This window comes from Leucoraja erinacea, chromosome 29 (genome assembly GCF_028641065.1).
Source record: "Leucoraja erinacea ecotype New England chromosome 29, Leri_hhj_1, whole genome shotgun sequence".
NCBI lineage: Eukaryota > Metazoa > Chordata > Chondrichthyes > Rajiformes > Rajidae > Leucoraja > Leucoraja erinaceus.
The window spans coordinates 1,974,129-1,991,202 of record NC_073405.1 but is presented as its reverse complement, the minus strand read 5'-3'; the positions used below and the strand labels follow the sequence as shown (position 1 = coordinate 1,991,202).

The following is a 17,074-nucleotide window of genomic DNA, read 5'->3' as shown; positions in this document are numbered from 1 at the left end:
GGGTAACTTTCTTTCCACAAAGGGCGGTGGGTGTATGGAACGAGCTGCCGGAGGAGGTAGTTGAGGCAGGGACTATCCCAGAGACACTTAGACAGGTACTTGGATAGGACAGGTTTGGAGGGATATGGACCAAACATGGGCAGGTGGGACTAGTGTAGCTGGGACGTAGCTTCTCTTCCCAACTAAACAACATCTTTCCTATAACATGACGGCCCAAACTGAACACGGTTCTCTAAATGCTGCCTCACCAAAGCCTTGTACATTCTCCCTGTGACCATGTGGGTTTTCTCCGGGTGCTCCGGTTTCCTCCCAAAATCGCAAGACGTGCAGGTTTGTAGATTAATTGCTTTCTGTAAATTATACCCAGTGTGTAGGATGGAACTAGTGTACGGGGATCGCTGGTCAGTGCGGACTCGATGGGCCGAAGGGCCTGTTTCCACGCTGTATCTCTAAACAATGTAGAGAGAACTAAAGCGCCTGTCCTGGGAATGTTCGATGTTCCGCTGTGGCTGGAGCTGTGTTTTAGTTTTTAGTTTAGAGATACAGCGCGGAAACAGGCCCTTCGGCCCACCGAGTCCGTGCCGACCAGCGATCCCCGCACACTAACACTACCCTACACACACTAGGGACAATTTACACTTACACCAGAACCAATTAACCTACAAACCTGTACGTCTTTGGAGTGTGGGAGGAAACTGAAGATCTCGGAGAAAACCCACGCAGGTCACGGGGAGAACGTGCAAACTCCGTACAGACAGCACCCGCTGTGAGGCAGCAGCTCTACCCGCTGCGCCACCGTGCAGCCCTTGTTATGTACCCACTGTGAATACTAGTTCTTGGGTTGGAAGAATGTTATGTCTCATGGCGTCAAGCATGCAAGAATGTTTTTAAAACTATATATATCCTACTGGCACTTTCCCAAAGTTGCGTTGAATTATGTAAATAAATGCGCAATAATTTATTAGCTTACAAACAGATATTTGCAGTTAGTTTTCCACAAATTCTACTAAAAGTGCCTTAGTTAAAGATGGTGCCAGTCATGGGGAAAATGTACAAACTGCATAAGGAGTTTGCACGTTCTCCCCATGGGACCTCGTGGGTTTTCTCCAGGAGCTCCAGTTTCCTCCCACACTCCAAAGACGTGCAGGTTTGTAGGATATTTTGCATTTGGTAAAGATTGTAAATTGTCCCTAGTGTGTGTAGGGTAGTGCTAGTATACTGGACACCTGCTGGACTCGATGGGCTGAAGGGTTTGTTTCAGAGCTGAATCTCCAAACTAAATTAAACTAAACTGAAGATTTAGCTGGAGTAAAAATTGGCCCTAGTGTGTGCAGGATAGTGTTAGACTATAGGTGCAGGAGTAGAGGCCATTCAGCCCTTCGAGCCAGCACCGCCATTCAATGTGATCATGGCTGATCATCTCCAATCAGTACCCCGTTCCTGCCTTCTTCTCCCCATATCCCCTGACTCCGCTATCTTTAAGAGCCCTATCTACCTCTCTCTTGAAAGTATCCAGAGAACCTGCCTCCACCGCCCTCTCCCCATATCCCCTATCTTTAAGAGCCCTATCACACTCTCTCTTGAAAGCATCCCTCTAGTTTCCCTCTCCCCTGACTCTCAGTCTGAAGGAGGGGTCTCGACCCGAAACGTCACCCATTCCTTCTCTCCAGAGGCACTGCCCGTCCCGCTGAGTTTCTCCATTAAGGGGTTGGACAGGCTAGATGCAGGAAGATTGCTCCCGATGTTGGGGAAGTCCAGGACAAGGGGTCACAGCTTAAGGATAAGGGGGAAATCCTTTAAAACCGAGATGAGAAGAACTTTTTTCACGCAGAGAGTGGTGAATCTCTGGAACTCTCTGCCACAGAGGGTAGTTGAGGCCAGTTCATTGGCTATATTTAAGAGGGAGTTAGATGTGGCCCTTGTGGCTAAGGGGATCAGGGGGTATGGAGAGAAGGCAGGTACGGGATACTGAGTTGGATGATCAGCCATGATCATATTGAATGGCGGTGCAGGCTCGAAGGGCCGAATGGCCTCTACTCCTGCACCTAATTTCTATGTTTCTATGTTTCCAGCATTGTGAGTGTGACATTGTTAGATCGACAATCTTGGGTGTAAACCAACATCAGCGGTTCCTTCCTACACATTCTGTCCTGTTGGCAGTGGGATGAGACATGCAGCAGCTATAGGCAGCCGGTTCCAGAGAGCTGGGGCTTGCGAGGGTTTTAATGAGTTTTCCCAGCTGCCTGTCGGGCCGAGAACCAGTCAGTACGTTATATACTCCATATCATGGTACATGGTCATTGATTTGCCAGTTAATTAGCTTCCCCACTCATTCTGCGACGCCTACTCATCGATGGCCTGTGACCCCTACAGTGGGGGGAGCAGCACTTCACCGCGTAAATGCAATGACACGTTTAACCCCTTCCCTTCCCGATCACAATCTGGTTTTTATTTAATCCTGGGCTGATTCAGCAGAGATCAACACCAACGCACCAACACACGGGCTCAGTTTACAGAGACAGATGCTCAGTATAGAAACATAGATATTAGGTTAGGTGCAGAGTAGAGGCCATTCGGCCCTTCGAGCCTGCACCGCCATTCAATATGATCATGGCTGATCATCCAACTCAGTATCCCGTACCTGCCTTCTCTCCATACCCCCTGATCCCCTTAGCCACAAGGGCCACATCTAACTCCCTCTTAAATATAGCCAATGAACTGGCCTCGACTACCCTCTGTGGCAGAGAGTTCCAGAGATTCACCACTCTCTGTGTGAAAAAAGTTCTTCTCATCTCGGTTTTAAAGGATTTCCCCTTTATCCTTAAGCTGTGACCCCTTGTCCAGATGCTCAGTATAGGTATAGGTTAATAAACATTCAGATGGGTACATGGGGCGGGAGAGTCCAGGACTAGAGGTCACAGCCTCAGAATTAGAGGACGTTCTTTTAGGAAGGAGGAGTAGGATTTCTTCAGTCAGAGGTCGGTGAATCTGTGGGATTCTTTGCCACAGAAGGCGGTGGAGGCCAAGTCAATGGATATTTTGAAGGCAGAGATAGATAGATTCTTGATTAGACCGGGTGTCAGGGGTTATGGGGAGAAGGCAGGAGAATGGGGTTAGGAGGGAGATATACCGTAGATCAGCCATGATTGAATGGCGGAGGGGACTTGATGGGCTGAATGGCCCAATTCTACTCCTATTCCTTTCGACCTTGTGATAGGGCAGGTTTAGAGGGATATGGGCCAAACGCAGGCAGGTGAGACTAGTGTAGACGGGGCACGTTGGTTGAGTTCCCACACTGTGTGACTCCAACTGTGGTCGAAAATAGGAATAGATAGGTTTAGTTTGAGATACAACATGGAAACAGGCCCTTCTGCCCATCGAGGCCGTGCCAGTCAACAATCGCCCCGTACATTTGTTCTATCCCACACACACACACACTATGGACAATTCACCAAAGCCAATTAACCTACAAACCCGCACGTCTTTGGAGTGTGGGAAGAAACCAGAGCACCCAGAGGAAACCCACGCAGTCACGGGGAGAAACGTACAAACTCCGTACAGATAGCACCCGGAGTCAGGATTGAACCCTGGACTCTGGTGCTGAAAGGCAGCGACTCTACCACTGTGCTGCCCTTCGAGAATACAGTGTGGAGTCCAAGACATTGGGTATTTTTAAAGTGTAAGAAGGAACTGCAGACGCTGGTTTGAAGCGAAGAAAGACTCAGAGTGCTGGAGTAACTCAGCGAGACAGGCAGCATCTCTAGAGTGAAGGAATGGGTGACGTTTTGGGTCGAGACCCTTCTTCGAAACGTTCCCCGTTCCTACTCTCCCAAAATGCTGCCTGACCCACTGGGTATTTTTAAAGTGGAGATTGCCAGGCTCTTGATTAGTGTGTTGGGGAGGGAGGGGTCAGGGGTTATGAGACAAAGGCAGGAGAATGGAGGTTGAGGGGGGAAATAGATCAGCCATGATTGAATGGTGTACTAGACCCGATGGGCAGAGTGGCCTGATGCTGCTCCAATGACTTATGAATTTGTCACTTTTCAGACTGGGTTTCTTACTTGTGACCTCAGATGTCAGCTGAGTTCTAGAGCCATTCATTTGCCCTTATCTGCATGATGAAAGTCTCCAGTGTTTGAGTCCAGTTAATATGATGTTGCTTTCACTGATCCCATCCTGCAAACATCTTTCAGATGGAATGTCAGGCCTGGGAGTATCGTTATAGCAGAAATATTCCTTGGCACCAGATCCATTTTCCACCAGCGTCTGCGAATCTGTTTCATTTCTTTTCCTGACGTCACTCAGAATCTCTGGGTCTAACTCGAGTGCAATCAAGGAATGTCGTGTCTTTTACTCAAAGCAACGTTCACCGCACTCCGACCCTTCGGTTCTTTAAGGGGCGGCACGGTGGCGCAGCGGTAGAGTCGCTGCCTCACAGCGCCAGAGTCCCGGGTTCGATCCCGACTACAGACGCTGTCTGTACGGTGTTTGTACATTCGTTTTCACCCTGCAAACAGCTAACAATGGCCCGTTTCCTTTAGCATTTGTGTTTAAGAAGGAACTGCAGATGCTGGAAAATCGAAGGTAGACAAAGGTGCTGGAGGAACTCAGCTGGTGCAGCAGCATCTATGGAGCGAAGGAAATAGGCAACGTTTCTTAAGGGGTTGGACAGGCTAGATGCAGGAAGATTGTTCCCGATGTTTGGGAAGTCCAGGGCAAGGGGTCACAGCTTAAGGATAAGGGGGAAATCCTTTAAAACCGAGATGAGAAGAACGTTTTTCACACAGAGAGTGGTGAATCTCTGGAACTCTCTGCCACAGAAGGTAGTGGAGGCCAGTTCATTGGCTATATTTAAGAGGGAGTTAGATGTGGCCCTTGTGGCTAAGGGGATCAGGGGGTATGGAGAGAAGGCAGGTACGGGATACTGAGTTGGATGATCAGCCATGATCATAATGAATGGCGGTGCAGGCTCGAAGGGCCGAATGGCCTACTCCTGCACCTAATTTCTATGTTTCTATGGAGCGAAGGAAATAGGCAACATTTCGGGCCGAAACTTTGCCTATTTCCTTCGCTCCACAGATGCTGCCTCACCCGCTGAGTTCCTCCAGCACCTTTGTCTACCTTCGATTTTCCAGCATCTGCAGTTCCTTCTTGAAAACTCTGGATCTTTGGTCTGGTTAGGGAGCAACTTGGTTACAAATTGTAGCATTGGTTGTGATTTTCAAATACTCCATGGGCCTTGGCAGCAGAGTAGACCACAGTTAAATAGTTTCAGGTTGATGACTTTAGACTAGAGATACGGCGTGGAAACAGGCCCTTCGGCCCACCGAGTCCGTGCCGACCAGCGATCCCCGCACACTAGCACTATCCTACACACACTAGGGACAATTTACAAATCAGACCGGCCAATTCACCTACAAACCTGCACGTCTTTGGAGTGTGGGAGGAAACCTGTTTCTTGGTCCTCCAAAATATTCCAAATGGAATTTAAACTGGAGGTGGTGGAGGGAGGACTCAAGCCAGAGATTCTTCTGCATTGTAACTTTTTTGCATATCTTTCATTCACTGTTCATTATCTCTCCATATCGCCGTCTATATCTCTCGTTTCCCTTATCCCGAACCATTCTGAAGAGGGGTCTCGACCCGAAACGTCACATATTCCATCTCACCAGAGATGCTGCCTGTCCCGCTGAGTTACTCCAGCAATTTTGTGTACCTTCGATCTTCCAGCATCTGCTGCTGTCCTTTTATCAGTGCTCCATTGAGAGCATACTAACATACTGTGTATGCGTGTGGTACACCAGCTGCACAGCGGCTCAGAGGAAAGCGCTCCAGAGGGCCATTGACAACGCCCAGAGGATTGTCGGCTGCCCTCTCCTTACCTTGGAGGACTTACACAGTTCCCGCTGCATCAAAAAATCCCAGAGTATTATAAAGGACATTTCCCACCCCGGACACTCCCTGTTTGAACTGTTGCCGTCAGGCAGACGGTACAGATCTACAAGGACAAGGACGAACAGACTAAAAAACAGTTTTTACCCCACTGCTATAAAAGCACTAAATGTAGCCGCCAAGGAACGCAGGGGCGATACAGACTAAGGGACTGTGGTACACGGTGAAATCGACAGAAGGATGGAGGGTTGGGTGTTTATGCGTGCTATTTTCATGATATTTATTTTAGTTGTTTATCTTTTAATATTTTACCTTGTATGTATCGTTAGCTTTTAGAAATGTTTGAATGGTGCACTGACTGGCTGACATTTTTAAATTTCGTTGTACATGGTTCATGTTACAATGACCATAAAGAAACTATTCTATTCTATCCTATTCTATTCTATTCTATCTGCAGTTCCTTCTTGATCACCAGAGATGCTGCCTGTCCCGCTGAGTTACTCCAGCTTTTTGTGTCGATCTTGAGTTTTTTGAAGATGTGACCAAAATAGTCGATGAGGGCAGAGCTGTAGATGTTGTGTGTACATGGACTTCAGCAAAGCATTCGACAAAGTTCCACATGGTAGGCTGCGCTGGAAGGTTAGATCCCATGGGATCCAAGGAGAGATACATAGCTGAATGGATAAAAAATTGGCTCCATGGAAGGAAGCAGAGGGTGATGGTGGAATTGCTTCTCGGACTGGAGGCCTGTGACTAGTGATGTGCCACAGGGTTCGATGCTGGGCCCGTTACTGTTTGTCATCTATATCAATGATTTGGATGAGAACATACAGGGCAAGATTACCAAGTTTGCTGATGATACAAAAGTGAGTGGTTTAGAAGATAAGTGAAGATGGTTGTCAAAAATTGCAGCAGGATCTTGATCTTTTTCGTTCCTTGACCTCTCCCTGTAGCTCTGACCCTCGAGTCCTGGCAACCTCCTCGTAAATCTTCTCCGCACCCGTTCTAGCTTAACAACATCTTTCAAACTCTGTTGACCGATACGGAACACAATTCGCTAAATGTGGCCTCACCAACATCTTCTATGCGACATGACATCCCAACTTCTGTACTCACTAGTCTACCTGCGACGTCTCTTTCAAGGAACTATACACCTACACTCCTAGATCCCTCTGTTCTGCAGCACTCCCCAGAGACCTGCCATTCACTGTGTAGGTCCCTTCTCCGTGGATTGTCCCCTGGTCGTGGTGGAGAAGCTCGTGTGGACCTGAGATCCTGAGAGCGATGCTCCTGGTAGGGCAACACATGGCGGTAAGGTCGAGGGGGAGGTCTCTGACAAAGAGCCAATCCAACCAAGACCTCAACGGTGGAACAGGCGGAGGACGATGGCTGACCTTAGTGGAGCTAACGTCACAACGGCTGGGAAGGCGGATGAAGGCTGCGGCAGAAAAGGGTCTCCGGTCGTCTTGGACTCCACGCCGCTGGATCCTGACCCAGATCTGTCAAGGACCATGTGTGGGGTGGGATGTCTGTGCACCAGTCTCCCCACGTTAAACAAAGTCACGCACAGGGTCCTCCATGAGAGGACAGTCATACACGTTTCGAGTGACCACCGATGATGATGATGATGATGATGATGTTGAGTTCCTGCCAAAATTACACACCTCAAAATACAACACCTCTGCATTACATCCCATCAACCATTCCTCAGCCCACCTGGCCAATTGATCCAGTTCCTGCTGCAACCATCTTCACCATCAACAATACCCCGTTAATATCAGCTGCAAACTTGCTAATCTTGCCTTGTCTGTTGACTTCCAAATCATTGATCTAGATGACTAACAATATTTGAGGAAATACCAACTATTGCTACCCTTGTCAATTGTTCGTCTCTGACTGATACCGATTTATTGACATATGTTTAGGTGACGTATATCTCTTAACAATTCAGAATCTACTTTGATTTATGAAGGCACTCAAAACATTAAGAGGTCACTTTCCTCGTGATAAATCGCTGAGAGATGTGACTCTCTTATGCACGTGACAATAAACTAAACTGAAATGAACTGAAAATCTATCATAGACAATAGACAATAGTGCAGGAGTAGAGGCCATTTGGCCCTTCAAGCCAGCACCGCCATTCAAAGTGATCATGGCTGATCATCCCCAATCAGTACCCCGTTCCTGCCTTCTCCCCATATCCCCTGACTCCGCTATCTTTAAGAGCCCTATCTAGCTCTCTCTCGAAAGTATCCAGAGAACCGGCCTCCACCGCCCTCTGCGGCAGAGAATTCCACAGACTCACAACTCTCTGAGAGAAAGAGTGTTTCCCCGTCTCCATTCTAAATAGCTTACCCCTTATTCTTAAACTGTGGCCCCTGGTTCTTGACTCCCCCAACATTGGGAACATGTTTCCTGCCACTATCGTGTCCAAACCCTTAATAATCGTATATATTTCAATAAGATATCCTCTCATCCTAAACTCCAGAGAATACAAGCCCAGCCGCTCCATTCTCTCAGCATATGACAGTCCCGCCATCCCGGGAATTAACCTTGTAAACCTACGCTGCACTCCCTCAATAGCAAGAATGTCCTTCCTCAAATTAGGGGACCAAAACTGCACACAATACTCCAGGTGTGGTCTCACTAGGGCCCTATTGTTGCAGGAGGTGTGTATGCTCCTGTTTGCAAGGACTCTCAGGAGTTACATGCAGCCACAAGGAATTGCAGATGATGGTTTATTAAAAAAAAAAGACACAAAGTGCTGGAGTAACGCAACGGGTCAGGCGGGATCTTTGGAAATTCACGAGAGAAGGAATGGTGACATTTCGGGTCAAGACCCTTCTTCAGATATCCTCTCCCCTAACTCAGTCTGAAGAAGGAAGGGTCTCGACCCGAAATGTCACCCGTTCCTTCCATCCAGAGATGCTGCCTGTCCCGCTGAGTTACTCCAGCATTTCGTGTCTTATCTGCAGTCCTACCCATCACACAAACCTAACGGTGACGGGCAAGAAGTTTCTGGAAGGTTTATCCCGTCCAGCGTTTTTCCTCCTGTTGCGAATGTCCTGCTGGATTTTTCACCCTGTTTTTCCCACGTCTTGTATTGTATTGTATTGTATTGTATATCTTTATTGTCATTTCCTGAGTATTCGCATACCCAGAGGAAACAAAAAAACGTTGCTCAACCAGTGTCCATTCAGTGTACATGAAAAAATAAATAGAAATAAAAATAAAAAATACATGTCATGAACAAATTTAACACTCTACTAAACATTCAACAGCCGTTCCGACCGGCAGCGGCACAACAGTGGCCCTGCTGCAGTGTGGGGGTTTGTGCGCGATATTTGGCAGGGGGCAAAGTCCATTTAACAGGATCTTCATCCTTTCCCAGAGACACCGAGATCCCCCGGACATGCTGACCCCGTGCCAGCCCTCCACATACGGCCTGGTCAAGCGACGCTCATCCGGAACCATGCAGCTCCCTCCGTTGTCGTGGCGACAGTCCAGACTGTCCGACGGATATCGGACACTGATGGAAGACTCGGGGCTGAGGATAAGTGTTCCTGTTCAGGGGGAACCTCAACTGCAGGATGCCGGCAAAAGGTAGGACCTGGTCTTCCTGATGCCTATTGCCTGTTGTCCAAGGCGTGTGCAGGAAGGAACCGCGGAGAAACATCGACAATAGGTGCAGCAGGAGCAGCAGGCCATTCGGCCCATCAAGCCAGCACCGCCATTCAACAAGATCGTGGCTGATCATCCAGAATCAGTACCCCGTTCCTGCTTTCTCCCCATATCCCTTGATTCTGTTAGCTAGAGGCTGGTAACCAGAAGATAGACACAAAATGCTGGAGTAACTCAGCGGGACGGGCAGCATCTCTGGAGAGAAGGAATGGGTCACGTTTCGGGTCATAAGATCATAAGTGATAGGAGCAGAATTAGGCCATTCGGCCCATCAAGTCTACTCTGCCATTCAATCATGGCTGATCTATCTCTCCCTCCTAACCCCATTCTCCTGCCTTCTCCCCGTAGCCTCTGACACCCGTACATCCGAGGGTTGTGACCCTTCTTCAGACTGGAATCGGAGGGGGGGGGGGGGGGGGGGGGGAAATGGAAATATATGGATATTGATATATCTCTCATTTCTCTCGCCCCTGACTCTCAGTCCGAAGAAGAGTCTCGAACCGAGACTTCACCCATTCCTTCTCTCCAGAGATGCTGCCTGTCCCGCTGAGTTACTCCAGCATTGAGTGTCTATCTATTGACCTAGGAATGCTGCCCGAATGTTAGGGTGAATTGCTTTTGTCTTTGCACTGAGCCTGTGGAGAAGATGTTTCCACTGGTGTGAGAGTCTTGGACCAGTCAAGGCACACACAGCCTCAGAATAAAAGGATGTCCCTTTAGAAAGAAGAGGAGGAATGTCTTTAGTCAGAGAGAGGTGAATCTGTGAAATACATTGGGGATGATCAGCCATGATCACGTTTAATGGCTCGAGGGGCCGAATGGCCTACTCCTGCACCTATTGTCTATTGTCTATTGTCACAGAAGGCTGTGGAGACCAACTTGTAAGGTATTTTCATGGTGGAGATAGATAGTTTCTTGATTGGTACGGGTGTCAAGGGTTATGGGGAGAAGAGTTGAGAATGGGGTTGAGAGGGGGAAATAGATCAGCCATGATTGAATGGTGGTGGAATGTGGATAATGAAGAGGATTTCCAAAGTCTACAGAGTGATTTAGGCCATTTGGATGAATGGGCTGAAAGATGGCAGATGGAGTTTAATGCTGGTAAATGTGAGGTGCTACATCTTGGCAGGACAAATCAAAATAGGACGTACATGGTAGGGACAATGGTAGGGAATTGAAGAATACAGTTGAACAGAGGGATCTGGGAATAACCGTGCATAGTTCCTTGAAGATGGGATCTTATATAGACAGGGTGGTAAAGAAAGCTTTTGGTATGCTAGCCTTTATAAATCAGAGCATTGAGTATAGAAGCTGGGATGTAATGTTAAAATTGTACAAGGCATTGGTGAGACCAAATCTGGAGTATGGTGTACAATTTTGGTCGCCCAATTATAGGAAGGAAGTCAACAAAATAGAGAGAGTACAGAGGAGATTTACTAGAATGTTGCCTGGGTTTCAACAACTAAGTTACAGAGATAGGTTGAATAAGTTAGGTCTTTATTCTCTGGAGTGCAGAAGGTTAAGGGGGGACATGATAGAGGTCTTTAAAATGATGAGAGGGATAGACAGAGTTGATGTGGACAAGCTTTTCCCTTTGAGAATAGGGAAGATTCAAACAAGAGGACATGACTTCAGAATTAAGGGACAGAAGTTTAGGGGTAATATGAGGGGGAACTTCTTTACTCAGAGAGTGGTGGCGGTGTGGAATGAGCTTCCAGTGGAAGTGGTGGAGGCAGGTTAGTTGGTATCATTTAAAAATAAATTGGATAGGCATATGGATGAGAAGGGAATGGAGGGTTATGGTGTGAGTGCAGGCAGGTGGGACTAAGGGAAAAAGGTTGTTCGGCACGAGATGGCCTGTTTCCGTGCTGTAATTGTTATATGGTTATATGGTGTAGACGTGATGGGCCGAATGGCCTAATTCTGCTCCTGTCACTCATGAACATGGTCAATTTTCAATTCCTTTACCCTGGTACCTCACGAACCAGTGACCGGTCGAGACAGTGGCCGCAGATATTAACTCCGCTTCGTCCTCCACGGCAGCTGACTGACCCGCTGAGTATTTATCTCACCTGAGTTTGTTTTTGTTGCTGAGAGCTGGCAGTTGTAGATCAGGGATCTGCAGGAGGTGACACCAGGTGTTTCAACATGAATCAATATTGAAGTTCACCGCTAATCATTTTCAAACACACGGTAAATTTGAAGGTTATCGGATTTTATTTAATTAGGTTTTTTTTTTAGTGTTTTTGCTAAAAGTCACAGGTTGGCTGTTGGTCGGTCAAGGGTTTATAGTCAGTCACACCACCATTACGTTCGGACGTGACTAATTATATTCTGTTCCCTCGTTTACCCTGGACGGATTATTATAGCGTGCAAACATCACAGGGCGATAAAGATTTAGTGGGGACAAAGTTACCTGAGCAGCAGACAATGTCATAGAACGTACTCAACAACGTACCTCGGTGACTGCCAATCACCACCCCCCCCCCCCCCCCCCCCCCCCCGGGACACTTATTATTATTTATTCAAATCGTTTGGTATGTCGCTCTTCAAGGGAGATGCTAAATGCATTTTATTGTCTCTGTACTGTACACTGACAATGACATTAAAATTGAATCTGAATCTGAATCTGAATCTGAGAAACATAGAAACATAGAAATTAGGTGCAGGAGTAGAGGCCATTTGGCCCTTCGAGCCTGCACCGCCATTCAATATGATCATGGCTGATCATCCAACTCAGTATCCCGTACCTGCCTTCTCTCCATACCCTCCGATCCCCTTAGCCACAAGGGCCACATCTAACTCCCTCTTAATATATAGCCAATGAACTGTGGCCTCAACTACCTTCTGTGGCAGAGAATTCCACAGATTCACCACTCCCTGTGTGAAAAATGTTTTTCTCATCTCGGTCCTAAAAGATTTCCCCCTTATCCTTAAACTGTGACCCCTTGTTCTGGACTTCCCCAACATCGGGAACGATCTTCCTGCATCTAGCCTGTCCAACCCATTAAGAAGTTTTTTGTAAGTTTCTATAAGAAAAATGTCATAGGTAGACGAAAGTGCTGGAGAAACTCAGCGGGTGCAGCAGCATCTATGGAGCGAAGGAAATAGGCAACGTTTCGGCCCGAAACCCTTTGGGTTTCGACCCGAAACGTTGCCTATTTCCTTTAGGTTTTGTCCCGAAACGTCGCCTATTTCCTTCGCTCCATAGATGCTGCTGCACCCGCTGAGTTTCTCCAGCACTTTTGTCTACCTTCGATTTTCCAGCATCTGCAGTTCCTTCTTGAACAACTGACCCATTGTGTTACTCTAGCTTTTTGTGTCACTCTTCAGAGAAAGAGTTTAGTTTAGAGATACAGCGTGGAAACCGGCCATTCGGCCCATCGAGTCCATGCTAATCCGTAATCACCGTACACTAACACTATCCCACACACACTAGGCAAAATTTACAATTTTACAGAAGCCAATTAACCTACAAACCTGCACGTCTTTGGAGTGTGGGATTAAACCGGAGCGCCCGGAGAAAATCCACGCAGGTCACGGGGAGAACGTGCAAACTCCGTACAGACAGCGCCCGTAGTCAGGATCGAACCCGGGTCACTGGCGCTGTGAGGCAGCAACTCTACCGCCGCGCCACCGTGCCGCCCAGGTTGAGGTTGGTTTGAACAAAAGAGAGAGAAATGGCCAGGAGATAAAATGGCAGCGAAATTAGACCAATTTTAAGGAGGAAAGATGCAGATCTAATACTCCTCCAAATCCCATTCTGCTGCATCAACAAGGCCGTTGGTCTGAGTTGGATTTACAGTAAACCAGCCACGAAAAAACCGAGTGAGTAATAGGGAAATATCTCCTTGAAAAAACACAAATTGGTTTGCTAAACTCAAAGCCAATATCTTAAATCGTTTCTGTGTAGAAAATTAAATTGCATTAACCGGACAAAATGGATCACTTTCATTAAGTGCGGAATTAAGTTGGAGAGAGAAAACTCTGCCCAGCAATTAAACCACACAGAGACACCATCTATATCCTTTATTAGACTACATAGAAGAGATGGATATAATGATATTATTGTGTGAGTGATCTAGGGTGAAGGAGTGATTGCCGCTCCGGGCTCCATTCAACACATGGTTGGATCTTGACTCAAGTGGGTCAGGCAGCATCTCTGGAGAAAAGGAATAGGTGACATTTCGGGTCGAGACCCTATCTTCCGACCTGCAGTAACACCATCCCCGCACATTAACACTATCCTACACGCAGTTGGGACAATTTACAATTTTACCAAAAGCCAATGAACCTACAAACCTGCACGTCTTTTGGAGTGTGGGAGGAAACCGAAGATCTCGGGGAAAACCCACGCAGGTCACGGGGAGAACGTGCAAACTCCGTACAGACAGCACCCGTAGGCGTGATCGAAACCGGGTCTCTGGCGCTGTAAGGCAGCAACTCTACTGCTGCGCCACCATTGTTATTAGTCATTAATATTCGACATAAACCAACTGAATTTGTCCAACTTAATTCTGCATTTAATGAAAGTGATCTGTTTGTCCAGTTAATGCGCTTTAATTTTCTACACAAAAAATATAATAATTCGTGTTTTTATTATTATTAATGATATTGTTATTAACAATTATTATTAATAACCTCAGTTCCAATTATTCAATTGAATTAATTAAACAAATTTTCCAACTTAAGTTTTGTTAACTTGCTGCCAAGATAATGAGAGCTGCATCATTCTCTTGCGCTCACTCACCTATGTTGATGTATTGTTTGTGGAACTATATTGGAACAGGGACAAAATGCTGGAGTAACTCAGCGGGACAGGCAGCATCTCTGGAGAGAAGGGAATGGGTGACGTTTCGGGTCTGAAGAAGGGTCTCGATCCGAAACGTCACCCATTCCTTCTCTCCGGAGATGCTGCCTGACCCGCCGAGTTACTCCAACACTTTGTCTCTTGCTTCAGTGTAAACCAGCATCTGCAGTTCCTTCCTACATATGACAAAACAGGGTCCTTTCCCCCACTCACCCATTCACTTGCACCATGGCTAACTGTGTTAATGAGACTTGCCTTGGCTTCTTCACATGTAAACCCCATGTATAGAACATTTTATTCCACTTTAATGTTGACATTCTCATTTAATCCTGCTCCTTCTCCACACCCTGGCAAAGAAAACTCTCCACATGCTCACTGCCGTCCAATCCCCGCTGCAAACAGAGAGGTCGGTAAGACTGAAATAATCTGATGTGGGTTGACCTGACTGACCTGTGGTCAGGCGGTGAATCTGTGGAATTCTTTGCCACAGACGGCTGTGGAGGCCAAGTCGATAGATAATTCATAGGCAGAGATAGATAGTCTGATCCTTGATCAGTGCGGGTATCAGGGGTTATGGGGAGAAGGCAGGAGAATGGGGTTAGGAGGGAGAGATAGATCAGCCATGGTTGAATGGCGGAGTAGACCTGATGGGCCGAATGGCCTAATTCTGCTCCTATCCCTTATGACCAATTTAGTGCTTTTAAATAATGATAGATAGCAACAAAATGCATTGAATTCAAAGTTAATTAAAAAAACCTGCAATAACTGAAGCTTGCCTGCCTTGGCGTGAGAGTGTCTAAATACAGAATCAATCTTTCATCAAATATTGCCGCATTGTCAGCATGTGTGTGAGTGTTTGCAACACAGCCATAATTACCTCGCACAGCGCCTGTGTTAGGATGCTGGGGAAAAGTGGCTGTTTAAATAAGTACTGATCCTGACACAAATATCCATCATTTCTCCACTCAGCGATTATTCCAGTTAGAAACATAGAAACATAGAAAATAGGTGCAGGAGTAGGCCATTCGGCCCTTCGAGCCTGCACCGCCATTCCATATGATCATGGCTGATCATCCAACTCAGTATCCTGTACCTGCCTTCTCTCCATACCCCCTGATCCCTTTAGCCACAAGGGCCACATCTAACTCCCTCTTAAATATAGCCAATGAACTGTGGCCTCAACTACCTTCTGTGGCAGAGAATTCCACAGATTCACCACTCTCTGTGTGAAATATGTTTTCCTCATCTCGGTCCTAAAGGATTTTTCCCTTATCCTTAAACTGTGACCCCTTGTTCTGGACTTCCCCAACATCGGGAACAATCTTCCTGCATCTATCCTGTCCAACCCCTTACGAATTTTGTAAATTTTTATATGATCCCCCTCAATCTTCTAAATTCTAGCGAGTACAAGCCGAGTCTATCCAGTCTTTCTTCATATGAAAGTCCTGACATCCCAGGAATCAGTCTGGTGAACCTTCTCTGTACTCCCTCTATGGCAAGAATGTCTTTCCTCAGATTTGGAGACCAAAACTGTACGCCATACTCCAGGTGTGGTCTCACCAAGCCCTGTACAACTGCAGTAGAACCTCCCTGGTCCTATACTCAAATCTACAGTTACAAGTATCGTACTTGCATTTATCTGACTGATTGATAACAACAGCTAGCATTTGCGTGGGGGCGTTTATTTCTCTTGATCAGTACGTGTGACAGAGGTTATGGGGAGAAAGCAGGAGAATGGGGTTAGGAGAGAGAGATAGATCAGCCATGATTGAATGGCGGAGTAGACTTGATGGGCCGAATGGTCAAATCTATTATTCCTTATGACCTTACAACTACGCAACATGTCCTCGAATGCACAGCAGCCATCATTCTTCAAGCATTTGACGAGAACCTACACATTAGGACTAATTTAGTGTCAATGAATATCTCAAAGGCGGAGGGATTTAGGTACGGCATTGGGAACGTTAGGATTGAATGTGTTAATGAATTAATTGATGAATGCTTTATGAATGAATACTTTATTGTCCCAAGAATTGGGAAAGTATTGAGATCACGGAGCTTCCTAGAATTCAACGAGGTTTGAAAATAATGAGCGAAGACATTCAAAGTCAAATGTATTCGTCACATACACCCGAAGGTGCAGCGATATGAATTTGTCAGCAGCGATACACTTAAAAAGAACACACAATACACAATAAGATTTAACACAGACATCCACCACAGCATTCTTCACTGTGGTGGAAGGCACAAGGTTCAGCCAGTCCTCCTCCTTGTTCATCCGTGGTCGGGATCATAAAGACTATGGAGATACAGCGTGAAAACAGGACCTTTGGCCGGCCAAGTATGTACCAAACAGTGATCACCCTGCACACACGAGCACTACTAATAAGCAATGGGGGCCATTGGGCTGAGCAACCTGACATTAAGGTGCAACAAACATAGAAACATAGAAATTAGGTGCAGGAGTAGGCCATTCGGCCCTTCGAGCCTGCACCGCCATTCAATATGATCATGGCTGATCATCCAACTCAGTATCCCGTACCTGCCTTCTCTCCATACCCCCTGATCCCCTTAGCCACAAGGGCCACATCTAACTCCCTCTTAAATATAGCCAATGAACTGGCCTCAACTACCCTCTGTGGCAGAGAGTTCCAGAGATTCACCACTCTCTGTGTGAAAAAAGTTCTTCTC

At 46.7% G+C, this 17,074-nt stretch overlaps 1 protein-coding gene across 3 annotated transcripts in view; it reads left to right on the top strand.

Annotated features, from left to right (window-relative positions):
- Window positions 1–17,074, top strand: part of LOC129710960 (cAMP-specific 3',5'-cyclic phosphodiesterase 4C-like) — a 159,257-nt gene that overhangs the window by 29,196 nt on the left and 112,987 nt on the right. For all 3 annotated transcript variants that reach the window (XM_055658286.1, XM_055658283.1, XM_055658285.1), the window contains one exon: window positions 9,284–9,495. In XM_055658286.1, coding sequence (XP_055514261.1) covers window positions 9,284–9,495 — 212 coding nt within the window. The remainder of the gene's footprint in view (window positions 1–9,283; window positions 9,496–17,074) is intronic.